The sequence below is a fragment of the Larimichthys crocea genome, chromosome XVI (genome assembly GCF_000972845.2).
Source record: "Larimichthys crocea isolate SSNF chromosome XVI, L_crocea_2.0, whole genome shotgun sequence".
NCBI lineage: Eukaryota > Metazoa > Chordata > Actinopteri > Sciaenidae > Larimichthys > Larimichthys crocea.
This window is the reverse complement of record NC_040026.1, coordinates 15,154,339-15,172,231: the sequence shown is the minus strand read 5'-3', so window position 1 is coordinate 15,172,231 and position 17,893 is coordinate 15,154,339. Positions and strand designations below refer to the sequence as shown.

The 17,893-nt window shown below is 42.6% G+C and overlaps 1 protein-coding gene across 12 annotated transcripts in view; it reads left to right on the top strand.

Moving 5' to 3' along the window:
* nrxn1a (neurexin 1a) overlaps positions 1-17,893 on the top strand; it is a 63,226-nt gene that overhangs the window by 14,717 nt on the left and 30,616 nt on the right. For 8 of the 12 annotated variants that reach the window (XM_019268018.2, XM_019268017.2, XM_019268016.2 and 5 more), the window contains 7 exons: positions 8,995-9,296; positions 10,358-10,381; positions 12,286-12,447; positions 15,398-15,469; positions 15,741-15,965; positions 16,372-16,519; positions 17,280-17,410. In XM_019268018.2, coding sequence (XP_019123563.1) covers positions 8,995-9,296; positions 10,358-10,381; positions 12,286-12,447; positions 15,398-15,469; positions 15,741-15,965; positions 16,372-16,519; positions 17,280-17,410 — 1,064 coding nt within the window. The remainder of the gene's footprint in view (positions 1-8,994; positions 9,297-10,357; positions 10,382-12,285; positions 12,448-15,397; positions 15,470-15,740; positions 15,966-16,371; positions 16,520-17,279; positions 17,411-17,893) is intronic. The other 4 variants (XM_019268020.2, XM_027289746.1, XM_027289745.1 and 1 more) reach the window with 1 other exon arrangement.

Genomic DNA, 17,893 nt, shown 5'->3' with positions numbered 1-17,893 from the left:
GGGTGAAGATAGAGGTTCAGGGAACCTATACCTATTATCTGGATACAAAATAGGAGAGAAGAGGCTCACACTCATTAAAAAACATCTTTACTGAGCCACTTATGGAGTATTTAAGTTTTCCAAGCTTGATTTGTGCCATAACACTTTCCACCCTTTTACAGCATAATGGTGGTCTGGCAGATTTCCAGTGATTCAACACTCACCGTCTTTCCAATAATGACAGGAAAGCTAAGGCATCATACTGTGCACCTGGAAGTGCAAACACTCCAGCAGCTACTCCAATTTACTGCGATTCCTGAGTCTGCTCATATCTCCTTACTACAGATATTAGAGAATGTTTCCAGAAGATTTGGGCAGGCCCAAAACAAATGGTACAGAGTGGCTTCATCCTGATGACAGCGGGAACAGATCATACCTAATCCTGAGAACAGCTTTGCTAGTCTGCTTCTGCTGAACTATAGTGTGTGCAATACATTGTGTAATGCATATGGATGTCGAAAGAATTCTTGAATATCCTAAAAAATATTTTAACCCTTGAAGTAAACACTGCTGCTGAATATTTGTCAATGGAGCATATTTGTTAGACACACAGTCGTTGTAATCCTTACATAATTTAGCAGGACGGGCAAGTGAGCAGTACCCAACTCGAGGTGAGAGAGAGCCGCTTGGTGTTAAGAGGCAAGTGTCTGGTGATTGGCCGTCTGCCCGACAGACTGGCATGAATTTGGCTGCTGATGGCCACATCTTGAGCTGTGAAAAAAAACTGTTAAAACTAAGTTGTGCCCACTCTGGTCTTCAGCAATCATAAAGCGGAAAAAAAAGTTCTTTATAGCGAATGTTTCTTGATATACCTATTCCACTAATGGGACTAATTCGGCCTCTATTCTCCGATACCAACACCCATTATAGTACCGTACTACAGCGCTCATTAATGCTTAACACCCATGCAGTTCTTGTAATGAAAGTCACAGCACCACATACAGAGCTCTTCCCCCACATTATCAGGGAGAACTACAGTTACTGCATTCACCGTGGGAAATGTCTAGCAATCCCACTAGTAAATGTATACATTTATTGGTAATTGTATGCAATTATCATGCCGTAAGCGAGTGTTGGCATTAACATTTTTTTCGCACACACTAATAGGGAGCACACAAAGCCGATGCACCCTGTAATCGCCCTAAAAATAAAGACATCAAACGGACTCTCCGTTTACAGAGGATGAAGGGGAAAGATAGAGCGGAGGCCGGCTGCAAATGTGTGTGAGGGAGGGAGGGAGTTAGGAACGAGGAAGGAGGGAGGAGGGGTAAAGGAGTGTAGAAAAGTGATGGTGAGGAAAGATAGGAGCGCATTCAGAAAGTGGGAAAAAGAGGGGTTGGAAAGAGAAGGTCGGAGACGCAGAGGGAGACAGGAAGGGAGATAAGACTGCAGCGTTTCTCAGCAGGGGCGCTGCATCTCTCCTTGGGGTTCCCGACTTGACACAGTCTCGCATCAGCTAGGATGGTATTCATCAGCGATGCAGATACCTCATCCAACACACACACACACACACACACACACTCCCTTTTTTTAGAAAGGAAGAAGAAAGAAACAGGCTAGTCGGTGCTCCAATTGTCTCTTACCTGTTCTAGCATTTTCCATTGTGTCTGGGCGGGTGCTGAGGGTAGTGGCCCAATTGGCGATTCACTTCAGTACCCCATCTGGCATTTGAAGTTCATTTCTTTGCTGTTTGCCAAAACAAGAACAAACACAAGAACAAGCGTAGACACACTTGCACTCACAGGCATAGTACACGCACACACACACACAAGCAAACTCATTTATTTGTGGTGCTTGTCTGGCATAACTACAACAATTGAAATAGCCACAGCCTTCATTAAAAACCCATTACATTACCTTTATGAAGAGAGGTCTTTATGCTCTTGTTATTTGTTAACAACCTGCTGTAAGAGGTTTCATTAGGTCTGCGTCTGTGTGTGTGTCAGTGTGTGACACTGCAGTATGTGGATGCCAATCCGAGCATCGTCGTGTGTGTCTGTGTGGATATATTTAACTTCACTGCTTCACGTCATTTTGGCTTTCATTCAGTGCATGTGCTTCTCAGCGCTCTATGTTCTTCCCTGTGCGTTAGCGTGTTTGTGTGCTCGCCTGCGAGGGTGTGTGTAAGAGTGTGTGTGTGTGTGTGTGTGTGCGTGTGTGTGTCTAACACGAATGAAACTGACTCTGATCTTATCCAGCTTAAGACAAATACACTGTTCTGCCTGCAGACATTGTCATGGAAACAAGCTGGTTTCCCTGGGTACCAGAGAGAAGGCCAAATTCAAGCTACAGGCAGAGAGAGAGAGATGAGCAGAGATAAAAGAAACAAAGAGGGACAAGAAATAAAAGATTGAACATAATGACAGGACGCGTGCTCTTCAATGTTTTTTCTTAAAATTCAAAGGAGTAACAATATAAGATATTATTTTGTTAACTTCTATTTGTGTCTCAAGAAAAAAAAATCATGTTTAAATTCACCTAAAGAAGATAAAACCATATCTGCTCAAACACAGACTTAACTGGACTTGCTTTGATTGTTTTTTTTATCACTGTAAAGTGAATATCTTCAGTTTGGAAAACATCACATTGAACTTTTTTATGTCACTTTACAGATCAAATAATTAATTCGCTATAGGGCTTGCAACTTAAGATTCAATTTATCGATTGAGGCTGCAATGATTAATCAGAAAATGAATGATCTTGACGTTTTTTGTATAAATAAATGTGAAAATGATCGTCTCAAACGTTATAAATTGAATATCTTTGGGTTTTGGATGTCAGACAAACAACTTTCGATGACATCACATTATGCTTTGCAGTGGACACTTTCACTGTTTTCTGTAACCGCTTGTCCTCATCACAGTCGTGGGGGGCTGGAGCCTATTCCAGCTGACCTGGGCGAGAGGCGGGGTGCACACTGTGACAAGTCGCCAGCTCATCACAGGGCACATGGTGACAAACAACTATACCTGCGGGCAGATTAGAGTCACCAATTAACCTATTAAGTGCATGTCTTTATACACAGAGTACCTGGGGAGAACCCACGCCGACATGGGGAGAACATGCAAACTCCACATAGAAAGGCCAGAGCCGATACTCGATTAATCAATGGATTATTTGAGCTCTGCCGTCAAGCAGAAATCCCACTTCTTCACTCACACCATGTAGACAAATGAACCCGTTGCTTAATGCCACAAAAAGGTCAATCACTTAGAATTAATCATCATTTTCATCCATATAGCCAATAAATAGTTTGATCTAAAATGAAGCCATCAACATTTCCAAGTTTCAAGAGTGAAACGTTTCAAACTCTAAATTTAATTAGAGTTTAAACAGAGTAAAAAGTATTTATGTTTAAATAAATTACTTGTTGATTAGTTTTCTGCCTAATCAATTCCTGCACCAGCTTTACTCCCGGGTTAGTAACACCTTTGTCAGAGCTGGTGTCATAAACTGTAATTTTCATGTTGGGGAATGAATGTCGTCAATTTAACGACAAATTAAAGTGGAAATGAGTTGATTTTAATCATCCTAAGCTTGGAAACAACATTTGATGAGAAATTGTGATGAATATTTCCACTGTTATCTGTTCTGTAGACAAAGGTTAGATTAGATATCACAACTGAATAGGTTAGTAACACCTTTGTCAGAGCGGGTGTCAAAAACAGTATATCTCATGTTGGTGGATGAATGTCCTCAATTTAACAACAACAACAACAAAAAAAGGAATAAGAGCTCTATGTTGCAGACCACCAATCCGTCACTTGTGTCCTGACAGTAATATCCTCCTCTACAGTATTGCTCCCTTGGCAGTGATGTGATAGCCCAATCGGTTTCAAAGCCAGATGCTGTATATCACCGAATAGAGATGGAAACGGCATTCGTAGCCTTTAGTGAACTTGTGAGAGCTGTATGGATTTTCACACTTTAACTTAATATAGAGACTATGCATACATTAGCATACATTTACATACATTTTCCAACTCTGGTCATCTATCTGTATACTGTATGAGTGCATAGTTAATCCACCTGTCTGTTATTAAGGAGGGATGCCTTCATGCAGGATGTTTGAGTTTATGCTGTGTGCGTGTGTGTGTGTGTGAATTTGCGTGTGTGGACAGTCTGAGAGGAGCTGATAGCAGAACTGCATGGTGGGCTAAAAACGAGGTGCAGGGGAATTGCAGTGTGCTATCTCCAGAATGACAAGGCTGCCATGATTGAGGCTTGCTACAGTAGGATTTAGATACACCAGCATTTTTCTCTTTTTCGCTCTCTCTAGCCATCCATCCCTTTCGCTCTCTGCCACTCCCTTTCCTTGTCTCTCTTTCTACCCCTTCTACCCCTTTCTCTCTTCTCTTCCATTTTGTGTTGCCCATCTCAATGAGTCCCTCCATCTCCCCTTCTTTTATTCCTTCCTCTTTCAAATTCCCCCTATGCATCTTTCCCCCCCCCTCTCTTTTTCCTCTACCCTTGCATTTTTTCCACCCTGCTCCCTCTATCAGGTGCTGTATAATGTAGGCTCCCCTGATGTGCTCCCTGCCTCCATCCGCCATTTTGATTCAGTACAGCTGTCCATGATAATGTACTGTTCACTCAATCACTCTTTCTCTCACTCGCCCCCCTTCCCCATCTCTCTTCCTCTCTCTCTCTCTCTCCCTCTCTCCTTCAAACACACATGCACAAACACACATATTTGCTGTAACACAGGGTTGCCATGGCAATGACAAATTAGTGTGTGTGTGTGTGTGTGTGTGTGTGAAATGTTGAGGAGGAAAACCCGTGTGTGTGTGTGTGTGTGTGTGAAATGTTGAGGAGGAAAACCCATGAGAAGAGACAAAGCCGTACGAGATAACACACATGTGCACATAAACGCGCAGAGAAATCCAAGCGATGTGTGTTTGATCGTCTGTCGGAGGGGCGGTACAGTTGCAGCTGGTCCCAGTAGATGCAACCATCAGATCAGTTATTCACTCTCTCTCTCTTTCTCTCTCCCTTCTGCCTCCCCACAGACTGCTTTATTCATTAGAGTAGTGGTTTAACGATAGCCATCAAAGTCTGATGTCAATCATCCTTCATCTTTACATTTTTTGCCTATCCCCACCTTGCCTATAGGCTCCATAGTTATTAGTTTCTCTTATCTTTCCCCATATTAGGTCCTTTCATATTTTCGCGGTTATTTCTACCTCCTTCTCTCCTTCCCTTTCCTCCTTCATGTTCTCTTCTTCTTTCCTTTAGTAACTTAATCAGATATCAGTCTAAGTGAGATCGAGATCTGTTTCTGAAGACAGAGCTGAGAAAGAGAAAAACATTCTCAGTCAGATAGGGATACAATAAACGATTATTATCAGCGTCTGTTAAACTGTTGATGTTTTCCTTCAGCTGGTCAATTGTTTGTCCGTAAAATGTCAGAAGATAAACAGAAATATAGTCCAACGGTGCAGATATTCAATCGCTTAGAGAAAAGCAGCAGCAGATCTTCATAATTCAGAAGCTCCAGTCGTTTACTTAAACAGCTAATTAATTATTGAAGATGTTGTCAATTACTTTTCTGCGGAATTACCAATCAATGAATCAACTAATCATTGCGCTGCTGCAGTCACATGCCTGCATACAAAAACAGTGGTTATAATTAAAGAAATATAAATAAGCCAAACAAACGAAAAGAAGAAATACTACAAATATTTACAAAGCTGGTTTAAAAAACTGACCATAAAGCTTCCAAATCTCCAAAGTAAAGCAGATTTTCCTTTGTGTCTTGTTAGAATATTCTTCAAGAAAGAGGCTTTGTAACAAAGTAAAACATTTACAGTCAGGTCTTAGATACAATCACACAACCAGCATATAAAAAATAATGTTTATAGTTACAGAAATATAAACCCAGAATGAAGTGAAATCAAAAAATACCACGTCTACTGTTAAAAAAAAAAAGATCATAAAGCTCTAAAGTAAAGCAGATTTTCCTTTGTGTTTCATAAATAGTAATGATATTTTTCAAGAAGGAGACTTTATAACAAAGTAAAACATTTAAGCAATCTTTCATCCAATTGCACAACCAGCATAGAAAAACAGTGCTTATAGTTAAAGAAACTCAGGCAGCCAAAAATCAAGCAAGAAACAAGACAAGAGTATATCAGATAATAATAAATCTCCCCAGGAGATAGGATAACCTAGCTTTTACTTACTCGCTTTATTCGGTTGTGTTGTGCTATTAAGATCAAGGTGAGCTGAGGGGAAAGGCTTTACATATAACCAGCCCACAAGAAGCCATCAGTTAAACAGCGAATAAACGAGATTTATACAAAGCGTAGGAAGCAAATTAAATCTTTTAGCGTGAGCTTGCTTTCCCTTTCTTTCCTCTTTCATTTGCATCTTTCCACCCTCATCTTCTGTATTGCCCCCTCCATCCTCGCTCGCTTACTTTGATCGACAGTGCTCTCCACAGGATGAAGTGTGACATGTGGTGTGTATGTCAGTGTCTGTCTCACTGTTTACTCTGAGCTAATACTGACTCACTCCATTAATCTGAGCTACAACAGATCCACTCCAACCTGCCCATTCGAGAGAGTGCATGTGCCATTATGCCAGAGGCTGCACGTCCGTACACTGAGCGCACGCCTGAGCGACGCATGTTCCTCCTCGTGTTTTGTGTCATCCAATATGCATTTTCATTCCTGATTTGTGTGTCTGCGTACACGCCTGCTGTTGTTGTTGCGGGCCAGAGCTTCCAGATCGATGCAGAGATGCTTTATGTGCTCCTGTCTGGTCTAATGACATGTCTGTAAATTAGCAACAGAATGGTGGAGCACCACACTGAAACCTAATGGCACCTCTGTAAATTACCGCTAGAATGCTACCGGACGGCTGCGTGTGTTCTCATTGTGAACAACTTGGCTCCCCTCCTCACTCTGCCACCTCATCTACATTTATCTCCATGTCTGCTTTTGTGTGTCAGTGCGTTTGTGTGATTGTGTTAGCATTTGTGGTGGCTGTTCTTTCTGTTTGTGTGTGTATATATATATATATATATATACACACACACACACACACATATATATATATATATGTGTGTGTGTGTGTGTGTGTGTGTGTGTGTGCCTCCCTCCCTCCCTCTTTCTTGCTCGCTCTCGCTCCTCTCAGTAAAGACTAGCCCGAGGCCCTGAGTTGGTAATAGCTTTTCTGACAGCAATACACCAATATTTACAGAGACCAGCACCCACCCACACCCTTGCACATTTCATGCGCACTAAAAAAAAAAGAAAAAAAAAAGCATATACTTGTCCGTACACACATTCACGTGCTGGAACACACAATTTTTTTTTTCTTTTCAAGGCACACACACACACACACACACACACATGCACACACTCTTAATTAACATGCTCCGAGGGAAGGAATCACACACTTGGGGGAACTCACACGCATGCTGGCAAACAACTTGTTGTTTCTCACTCATATATTGGCATTCGCACTCTTTTTTTCATGCAACAAAAGCAAAGACAATTTGCTCGCAATTGCTCTTTGATGTATTTTCACTTTCTCCCCTTCTCCTTATTCTCTCTGTGTTATATTCACTCATGTGCGGCCGATTCCATTTCAACACTCTCCTTCACTCTGCTTCTCACTACCTTAATAACCTATTACACTTCCGTCTATTCATTATGTGGCAAACCTTCCTTCCCTCCTCGTCCTTCCTCTCCAGCGGTTCTTCGCCAAGTGTCTGTCTTGCTTCCTGACCTAGTGTATGTAAAATTCCTCTCTGTTCTCCTCATTATTGCGAACTACAAGTTGGTGGTGGTTATGCCAGAGGCTCCTACGGAGCAGAGAAAAAGAGGCCAACAAGATGTGCGGAGACGCGCGGTGGCGTGAGGCTCGAAGGGAGGTGTGAGAGTTAGAAGGATGGTGGTGGTGGTGGTGGTGGTGGTGAGGAGAATACTCGAGTGGATGCGGAGGAAGGGTGATGCTTTGGGTGGAGGGAAGTGGGGGTGGGTGTGAAGGAGACAGGTAATGTCACCCCTGCTTGCCAGCACAATAGTATGATCATTTTTTTGCACGCAGATGTGTGTGTAGGTGTGCATATTTGTTCCCCTGCTCGCTTTGCGTAAACGGCTGTGCACTTCTGTATGAGTAGGTGTGAGAGAGTAGATAAGAGAGTGTGAGCTTAAGGATGATGGATTGCAAAACCTTGGTCTAGTGTCCTTGGGGGTCACTGAGGGTGTGCAAGGTAAGTTGCCATTGGCTGTCTGCCTGTTATTCTGAATTCTAATTGGCCGATCCTGCCTGCTTTTGGCTGCCATGATGCTTCCAGGCTGCAGTTCTTCATCTTCATCATCATCTTCCTCCTCGAAACCTTTCTAACCTGTAACATGGACGGACACGCAAAACACATTTTGGCATTCGATGAACATCATGAAATGATTCCATGTTGTCAAACAAGACCACATCACTTCAGACTGCCAGCACAGCTGTTCTCTCAAAAGAGAGGATGGCAGGTTTCATAACAAGTTTGGAACGCTGCAGACTCACGACTGTCTCTTTCGCATCCACGCTGTTTAATCTCCAACCCACACGAGTGATCAAAGCTTGTTTACACACCACTCCATGGTACGATTAGAGGTATGGAAGGAAGTGTTTCTTCCAAGTGCTGGCATCAGTGAGGCTTTGCTTGACAGTAACAACATTTTTAGCGTTTTAAACAATATGTTTTGTACTGCACATCCGAATCAAATTTAGCCAGGCCCAGCAGAGCTTTGTTTTTACTCGGCTGGCTCTGATGAACACCCACCATTTTATCATCTTTGAGCATATTGTGAAGAGGAGTGTGGGAAGAAGCAACATAGCTTGGATTTTGTTCCAATCATAATGATAATGTTCAACAAGAGTATAACGTTTCCACACTTCTTTTGTTCTTCCTCCCTGTTTCCTTCCTCCTCTTCCACCTCTCCCTTTCTATCCCAGCTCGTGAGGAGTACGTTGCCACCTTCAAGGGCTCTGAGTACTTCTGCTATGACCTATCGCCCAACCCCATCCAGTCTAGCAGCGATGAAATCACGCTCTCCTTCAAGACGCTGCAGCGCAACGGCCTGATGCTGCACACTGGCAAGTCAGCCGACTACGTCAACCTGGCACTGAAGAACGGTGCCGTATCGCTTGTCATCAATCTCGGCTCCGGGGCCTTCGAGGCCTTGGTGGAGCCCGTCAACGGCAAGTTCAACGACAACGCCTGGCACGACGTCAAGGTCACCCGCAACCTGAGACAGGTAACCAGACAACAGGAGGCGGGAAGGGAACGTGAGTGCCCGAGAAAAAACAGAAAAGGAGAGGAGATACGAAATTAGTTGCAATGTTGATAAAACCTCGAAGACGAAAGATTTGAAGGGTCGTAGGGAGGAACGAAAAGATGGCAAATGGTAGATTAACGAATGGATGGACGCATGCTTGGATTTAAGTTAGTGATTGGCAACACTTTTAATATGTTTATTAATCTTTTAAGTCATTTATCAAGCATAAAAAGTTAAATATTTGCTTGTTTCTGTCTCTGAAATATGAGGATTTGTTGCTTTTCTTTGTTTTATATCATTATAAAACAAGAATTCTGAAGACAATCTGCATTTTTGGCTATTTTTACAGCTTAAATTGTTCATTTGTTTTTTTATAAGAAAGATTGACAAAGATGGAAATGATTGTCAGTTGCAGCGTTAATGTTAATCACTTGTTAAAGAGTATGTATGTGACTTTGGTGAACCACAGTGACTGCTGCAGATGTTTCAGGGGCAGTGGGCAGCAGAAAAGGACTATAGAGTCCGCAGCAAGAGACTAATCAATGTAGAAGCCACGGTCAGTGGTCTGTTGTCCAACTGCAGTGATGCTGTGGTAGGAAGAAAATACCTGAGGTTTTGGTCTTAGTGTACAGTGGGTTAACCACCAGACCAGCACTGCTTTCAGCTCTAGGTGAGTGCTTTTTCAATTGTGGTGTGTGTATGTATGTATGTATGAATGACTGTGTGAGTGAGCGAAAGAGAATCTAAAGAACAATGAGGGTCACTGGCACTCAGGTGCTTGTAACCCACCTGTGCTCTGCCTCTACCGTTTGCCTGTTTGTACTACTAACTTGACTACTAACTTTACTAACCTGCTAGTGAAACTAACCACCATCCATGGAATGATTCATTCTACTAACCTAACCTGTGCCCTTCTCCTAGCGAAACCACTCCAACCAACCTACTAACCTCACCAGAGGCCTTCTAGCTTTCCTTTTTTTGTTCCCGAAGTTGTTCTGTTCACAGTTTTTTGCTTTCCTTTCTCCCCCTCTCCTACAAAGCACTCAGGCATTGGACACGCTATGGTAAACAAACTCCATTGTTCGGTAGATATCATTCTAATTGTTTCTTAGTTTGGGTTTGCCCCGTGTCTATTTCCTTTTGAACCATAGACATCCAAAATAAACCAATAAAAGGATAAATGCGGTTGGTAATCTTTTACGCTTAAAAAAAAAAAGCCCACACCCCAACCCTTCCTTCCTTGCCAACCACTTTTTTTTTCTTTAAATCCTTTACCCCCCCTTTCTCTACCGTTTTTTTCCCACCCCATCACTCTGTGACTGACATGTAGGCGTGTACTGATTGGCTCATCCCTCACCTGCACGAAAGATGTTTGTTATCTGACGACACACCACGTCTCCTTCATCCGATTGGCTGTGACTCAGGAAACACATCTCTCTTGATTGGTCTGTAATAAAATGGAAAATTGAGGAGCTCCTCCCTCCCCCCCCTCTCTCTTTCTTTTTTTTTTTCTTTTTCTCCGTTTGACTTTCAGTCCTCCACTCTGCCACTGCATGTTCTCCATGGTGCCTCTGATTCATCCCGTCCTATTGTTGTCGTTGTTGGTTTTCCTTTTTAAAAATCGACTGTGTCCTCCTTGCCAGCGGTTGCATGCAGAGAGGAACAGGCTGCATGTTTTATATATTAATGTGTGCGTGTATGTGTGGAATGAGCTGTAACCCATCTAACACCTGTGCGTGATTGTACATCAATATGTGTGTGTTCGTCCATGTGTCATCTCCATTCAGAATCGCTGATCTAACAAACCCCCCCAAACCACAAACTAACTAACTAACACCATCATCACAACTCACCCTAACAACACAATAACATAACATCATCACACTTACTAACAGCATTGACATCATTAACCCTAACCTCAGTAACCCAACACAGCTTGGCCTGACACAAGTAACATTACTGTGGCTGTCAGCAGTGCAACAACTAACAACTACTAACAAGTAAATAGTACTAACAACTACCTGTGTGGCACGAAGAAGCCTGCGGAGACTTTACTAACACCTGCCTGGCTGGGCAAGTTTGCCCGGCAATGATAAGCACCATCAGTGAGAGGGAACATACTGTAGCGGGATAATAAACAGCTCACAACCTTTATGGGCAGTCGAACATGGTCAGTAATGTACTGTAGAATATCAGGGTGATAACATACCAATAACTGTGACTTATGTGTGACAGGGTTTTGCAACCAGTGCGAGCTAAAAGCCCCCATAAAGGCTATTATAACAGCAGAATGGGCTGTTTAAATTATAACAACACCAGGGTCAGTGTCACCTTAGTCAAAGCATTAAGGAAAGTTGTTGTTGTTATAATGGGAAGTGTATCTTCTACTAGATAAAGCTGATTTGTGGCAGAGTCATAAGGAGGAAAAGTGTTTAATTTAAAAGCTGAACTAGTGTACAAGTCGTGCTGGGTCAGTCAGTTTTGTAGTCGTTGCAATGCAGTGATTGAAGTTTTGGTGTGGAGAGTCACATGGTGGCCCCTGAAGCTTTGGGTATCAGTAAATCTGTATTAGTCACACACACAGGATCTAGTTCTGGATAGTAGAATCACCACTGTTACCAGGCAGAAGTAGGCAGATCACGTACAAGTAGTAGTTGGGGCTGTTTTACTGTTTTACTGAGGATAGGCAGAGTGAGTGGCATTTAGCAGTGTAAGCCAAGAGGCAACACAACTCAATTACACCACACACTATGAGTTAGTACTGATCCAACCATACTAACTCAAAGTCTCAACTGCACAACAACTAGCCAATTCCCCAAACCAATCGGGCCCTCTCCCCACCAGAATGCATACACATTGGTTACCAGAGTAACGGGGGCTAATTTGGCTGGTCAGCGCCTAGCTAGCGCTTAGCGCTGCCTTTGGTGTGAGTATATAGCGTGTCCTTTCCCTGTGCTTTGTTGTGTAGGTGACGATCTCCGTGGACGGCATCCTGACCACCACGGGCTACACCCAGGAGGACTACACCATGCTGGGCTCAGACGACTTCTTCTACGTGGGAGGGAGCCCAAGCACAGCTGATCTGCCCGGCTCTCCAGTCAGCAATAACTTCATGGGATGTCTTAAAGAGGTGGGGTGAATGAATGATCCACATATGTGTGTATACCTGTACGTTTGTCACTTTTGTAAAAAAAAAAAATCTCTGGCAAACATCTCCTCAACTCTGGGCCGATGATTCCTTTTCTACTCCCCTCAGTCGTCCTCTGTTTCTGTCGCTGACAGTATAAAGAATGGACAGCATATATGTGAGGTTTCGGAAGAGCCATTTTGAAGCTCAAAATATGTGGCTGTGGCTGCCACCATGTTGGTAGTTGGAGCTAAGGTGGGCTGAAAGAAGCCTGGGTGCTCAAACAAGCCATCTGGAACGGCACGTCAATCATAGTGACAGATACACACATTTTAACATGGGGGCCTATGGAGATTGACTTTCACATTGGCTTCATTTCCCAGCACCAGAGGTTGCCCCTTCCACCAGGAAGAGGAGCTTTTCAGGCCGGGGGTGTGGAGCAATGCTGACAAGGATCAGGGCCAGTGTCATGCCAGAACTGGAGCTGGGCAGGTGGGCAATGTAACTACATAGGCGGCCACAGAGGATGCAGCTTGGTTTCTCTGTACCTAGAGTTGTTTTACCAAGCGGCGGCAACCTCCTTGTATTAAGGCTTAAAGTTATGCATAATTAAAAGCGTGGCCACTTTGATTGACAGGTGGGTGCTGTTACAGATGGCTTGTTTGAGCACCCAGGCGTTATTTGGCTCGCCTCAGCTCCACGTCTGTCTTTGCTGATTTTTAGATTGGCCAGGAGGCGTAAGAGGACTGGACTGGCAACATGGCGGCAGCCAGAGCCAACAAACTCTGAAACCTGTGTGTGATGACACATCATACGCTGTCCATTCTGGTTTTAACCTTCATAGTACTAAATTAACAAAAACGTTTGCTGTATTATATTAGTGCTAGACAGTGGGGGGTTGAAAAAAACTCTGCACATAAAATGTTTTAACTACAATTTGCTCAGAATTAATTTAGACTGAATGAGCTACAGATATAATCTCCACATGATTATTTCTTCACAATATGATTCCACTGAAAGTCTGATAATATTTAATTATTGCCTAATTCATGCACTCATCTTGCACATATTTCTGTCTTTCTCTCTCACTTCTTTTCCCTGTTACACATCACGCAAACATTTTACACACATTATTTTGGCACACACACTCACACACACACACACACACACACACGCACCCTCCTCAGCATCAGAGAGAATCAGTGATGAGTGTCGTTGAGGGAGTAGATACAGCACTAAGCACTAACATGCTAATTAGCTACGCCACAGAGATGCTCCATCCATCCGCTGTGCTTGAAATGGGCCACAACACCGCAACAACAAAAACTCACATGACACACGGATCAAAACACACTAACACGCTTGCGTATACACACAAACACGATCTTAGCATGTATACACAGATGCAGGCGCACACAAACATACGCACACAGGCAATAAAATCCAAACACAAATAATCATATGCATGCAGAGACACAACAAAACTCCCAAATACATCCTCAAACCGCTTATATACACACCGTGTCTGAATCTCACTTTCATTCACGCAGACTCACACAGAGGCATAAACAAACAACCAAACAAGCCGACAGATGATGTGCCAAACAGAGAGCTATCTGTATCAGTGGTGAAAGCACTCTGTGTTGCTTCATTAAGACTGATGGTGTTTAAACGAGGCTGCCGCTGTCAAAGTGAACCCTCCACTGGCACATTTACATATTTAATACGATGATATGATAATCCGTGTGAGCAAATTAAGATGTATGCAGTGAATCAGGCGCATGAACGATCACACGGCTGTAGCAATTTTCGTGCATTTGATGCGGCACAGGCACACTCCTGCACACCCACACGCTAACACCATTTTGCACACTTGCAGCTTCTTATATTCAAGAGTCACCCTCATTGCCCTGCACACAGACGCAATATGAAAGACAGAGGTGAAAAGTAAATGTAGAGGAGAAGTTTTATGATGTTGCCGAGTTGCTCACAGGTCATAGAAGGAGGTCTGGATTAATAAAGCAGAGCCTGTGTGCGCCCGACATCAAAATGCTCAGCACAAGCTCGCTCTTTACACTCAACGCTGCTCAGTCAGAGAGCGTATTGTGTCAGGGAGAGGAAAGAGAGATACAGAAAAAGGGAAGAAGTGAGAAAGAGTAAAAGCAATCATGCAAGTGGCAGGGACAAATGGGAGTTATCAAAAGATGAGGCTGGAGTGGCTCGCTCGTCTTGGGGTTGTCACTTTCTTACAAAAATACCCAAAAATGTTAACAAAAAAGGTTTTGTGGTTTGAAAGAATAATGGATGAAGTGTCTTTCCCTCTTTTTTTTCCTTTTAATATTCCCTTCTGTTTTAAGCTTCTGAAAGGGAAAATCAAAGCGTGTCTTCTTCCATTTGCTTGTTTTTGCTAATTATTCAACCTCTTAAGCCCCAGGGGCATGAAACACTGTACTCATCACGTAACAATACAGTTAATTGCACATTGGATTAAACAGGAGGAACTCTGCTGCACATATAAGTCATATTTACACACACCAAACACAACTCCAACGCAGAGCAAATTACTGATCAAATATCAAAATTTGTATAGCTTCATAAAGTCAACCCACTCACCATATTTCCATCACTATTGCTCTGAGACTTATAAATAAGATGTGTCAAATGAAAGCTGAGACTGTGACGATTCCAACAGTTACCATCAGTGTCGCTCTGTTATGAAAACTCACCAAACCAGCAGCCCAAGAATATTTATTTATTCATTATGACACCAACCTTGTGGTTGCAGAGATATGCTCTATTCATTTTGGGTATGTCATTTTCAGGCAAGGCAGAGCCCTTAAAAAAGACGCCGGGGCTTCAGAGGTTAGGGTTTAATGAAGAAAACTCGTCCAGTCATGTCCAGTTGTGCTGAATTAATGTTTGATTCTCTTCCCTTCAATCCCGTTCCTTTCAGGTTGTGTACAAGAACAATGACGTACGATTGGAGCTGTCTAGACTGGCTAAACAGGGAGACCCAAAGATGAAGGTATGCACTTTCAACAGCATGTACATCCAGGCAAGACATTATCCTCTTATACACTGAACACAGACATCATTTTGTACCACAACCTCCTGTCAGGCCCTGGAAGGCTTACAGTGTAGGAATTTTAAGTGAATGGGTAGGAATTGGCTTTCTTTCAATCCCAGACTACAAAGGAACCATTATGTTCTTGATATTCACTTGACATCAGTTTAAGAACTCATTTTCTGTAATGCTTAAACCCCCTAAACGTTTATTTTTCTTCTACCTACACAAGGTAAGCGGGGTGGTGTCCTTCAAGTGTGAGAGTGTGGCCACGTTGGACCCCGTAACCTTTGACACCCCGGAGTCTTTTGTGGCGTTGAGCAAATGGACAGCGAAGAAGGCGGGATCGATCTCATTCGACTTCAGGACCACAGAGCCGAACGGGTTGATGCTTTTCAGCCATGGCAAACCCCGACAGCAGCAACGCAAGGACCCACGCACACCTCCGACAATCAAGGTGAAAATATAGTTTATTTTGTAACAAAACACGCTACAAAAGACTGACAGAATGGATGAGAATGTCATCAGTTTTGCAGTCTTGTAGATGAAAAGTTAACCACTTAAACCACTTTTGACGCCTGATCTGAGCGAAAATTTGGCCTGGTACCCTGGTATCATGACTCTAAGCTATCTATAAATCCCCATTCATTCAGTCGAATCTCTTTGTATGTTCCTAAAATGTATAAGTTTACTAATCTCCGCTAAAATTGAATGACACTGGATAAAGAACCTGATTATAAATGATTAGACCGGAGCCCAATCACCTTATTGTAACTCGCAGCTATAATTTGCATTTTTATTGCAAGCCATCAATGTCCCCGCTTTCCACAGAATACTGATGCTCCATCTCTCTTGACCTACAGGTGGATTTCTTCGCCATTGAGATGCTGGACGGGCACCTTTACTTGCTGCTGGACATGGGCTCAGGAACCACCAAGACCAAGGCCATCGACAGAAAGGTCAATGACGGGGAATGGTATCATGTGGACTTCCAGAGGGACGGACGCTCAGGTACGCTCATGGCGCAGATGCTAACCTTGACCACGGAGGTTGATAAGGAGGAGGAGGTGGAGGATAATGAGTAGACAAGATTGTACTTCAACATTTTATAGTCAGCACCTGACAATATGGGGTTATTGAATCTGATTATGAAGGTGCTTTATGGGCCATTTTTAACAAAATCAATACAGAGCAGTGATGTATATTTATTGTAACGTCATATGACTATAATTAAAGCAATCAGTTGCCCCTTTCTGATGCTACATTTGACATTAAACCATTTAATTCTGCCTCCTGTGGATAGATACATAAAACACACTTACACAGTGTCTTCACATCTTTTTCCTATATGTATTTTATCCTAGTTCTTTGAAGACCAACCACACAACCAGGATTTTTAAAATGTTTTTATAGTTATAATTTGCATGTCAGTGTTAATTACAGTTTAGAAACCCACAGTAAAGACTCTGTCTTCTCAATAGGAGTCTTGTAACTGTACAAATATCCAAAAATAAATGTATTAGTGATTTATTGGGGACAAAATGTTGGACATGGCACTTTTAAACTAACTGCCTGCTTCTGATTATAGCAGTGAAAAGTGGTGGTGGTGATGATGATGAGGAGGACAAAGAGGGGGAAGGATGACGATGATAAAGACAATGATTGTAGTGGTATAATGGTGGTGGTGACAGCGAGTGCTGTGATGAGGATATTCACAGTGAAGGTCAGAGCGATTACTAAAGTTGTTTTTGATGCCTTGCGGTGAATCCAGGAACCATTTCGGTGAACAGTGTGAGGACAGCGTACACAGCTCCGGGAGACAGTGAGATCCTGGACCTGGATGACACTTTGTACCTCGGAGGACTACCTGAGGATCGCGCTGGACTCATCTTCCCTACAGAGGTTTGTGTTTTTATAATGTGTGACATCCCAATTTTGATATCTGAGCTGCAACAATTGATTAATTCCAGAAAGACAGATAATGTTTTGATAATCTAATCATTTTCCAAACAGAAATGTGAAACATTTAATGGATCCAGTTCCTTAAAATATAGAATGTGCTGCTTTTTATTGTCTTACATTGTAGTAAGTTGAGTATTTTGAGGTAAAATAGAAAAATTGATACAATGGGTATAAATATAAGATATTAAAGTTGATATAAAATACAATACATTTAGCCTGGGAGTACAGATGACTGCTAGATTTCTTTCTCAACATTTCACTGTTAGAAGAAGATCATGATCTGTGGATGAAAGCCCAAAAGCTGACTAGACTACAGTCTGAAGTTCTGATGAAACTTAAATTTTAACTTGATACAGTGAATAATCTTCTAAAGTGATTCGAGCACCTGACTAATTTCTGCCGCTATGGGGCTCTCTCACATCA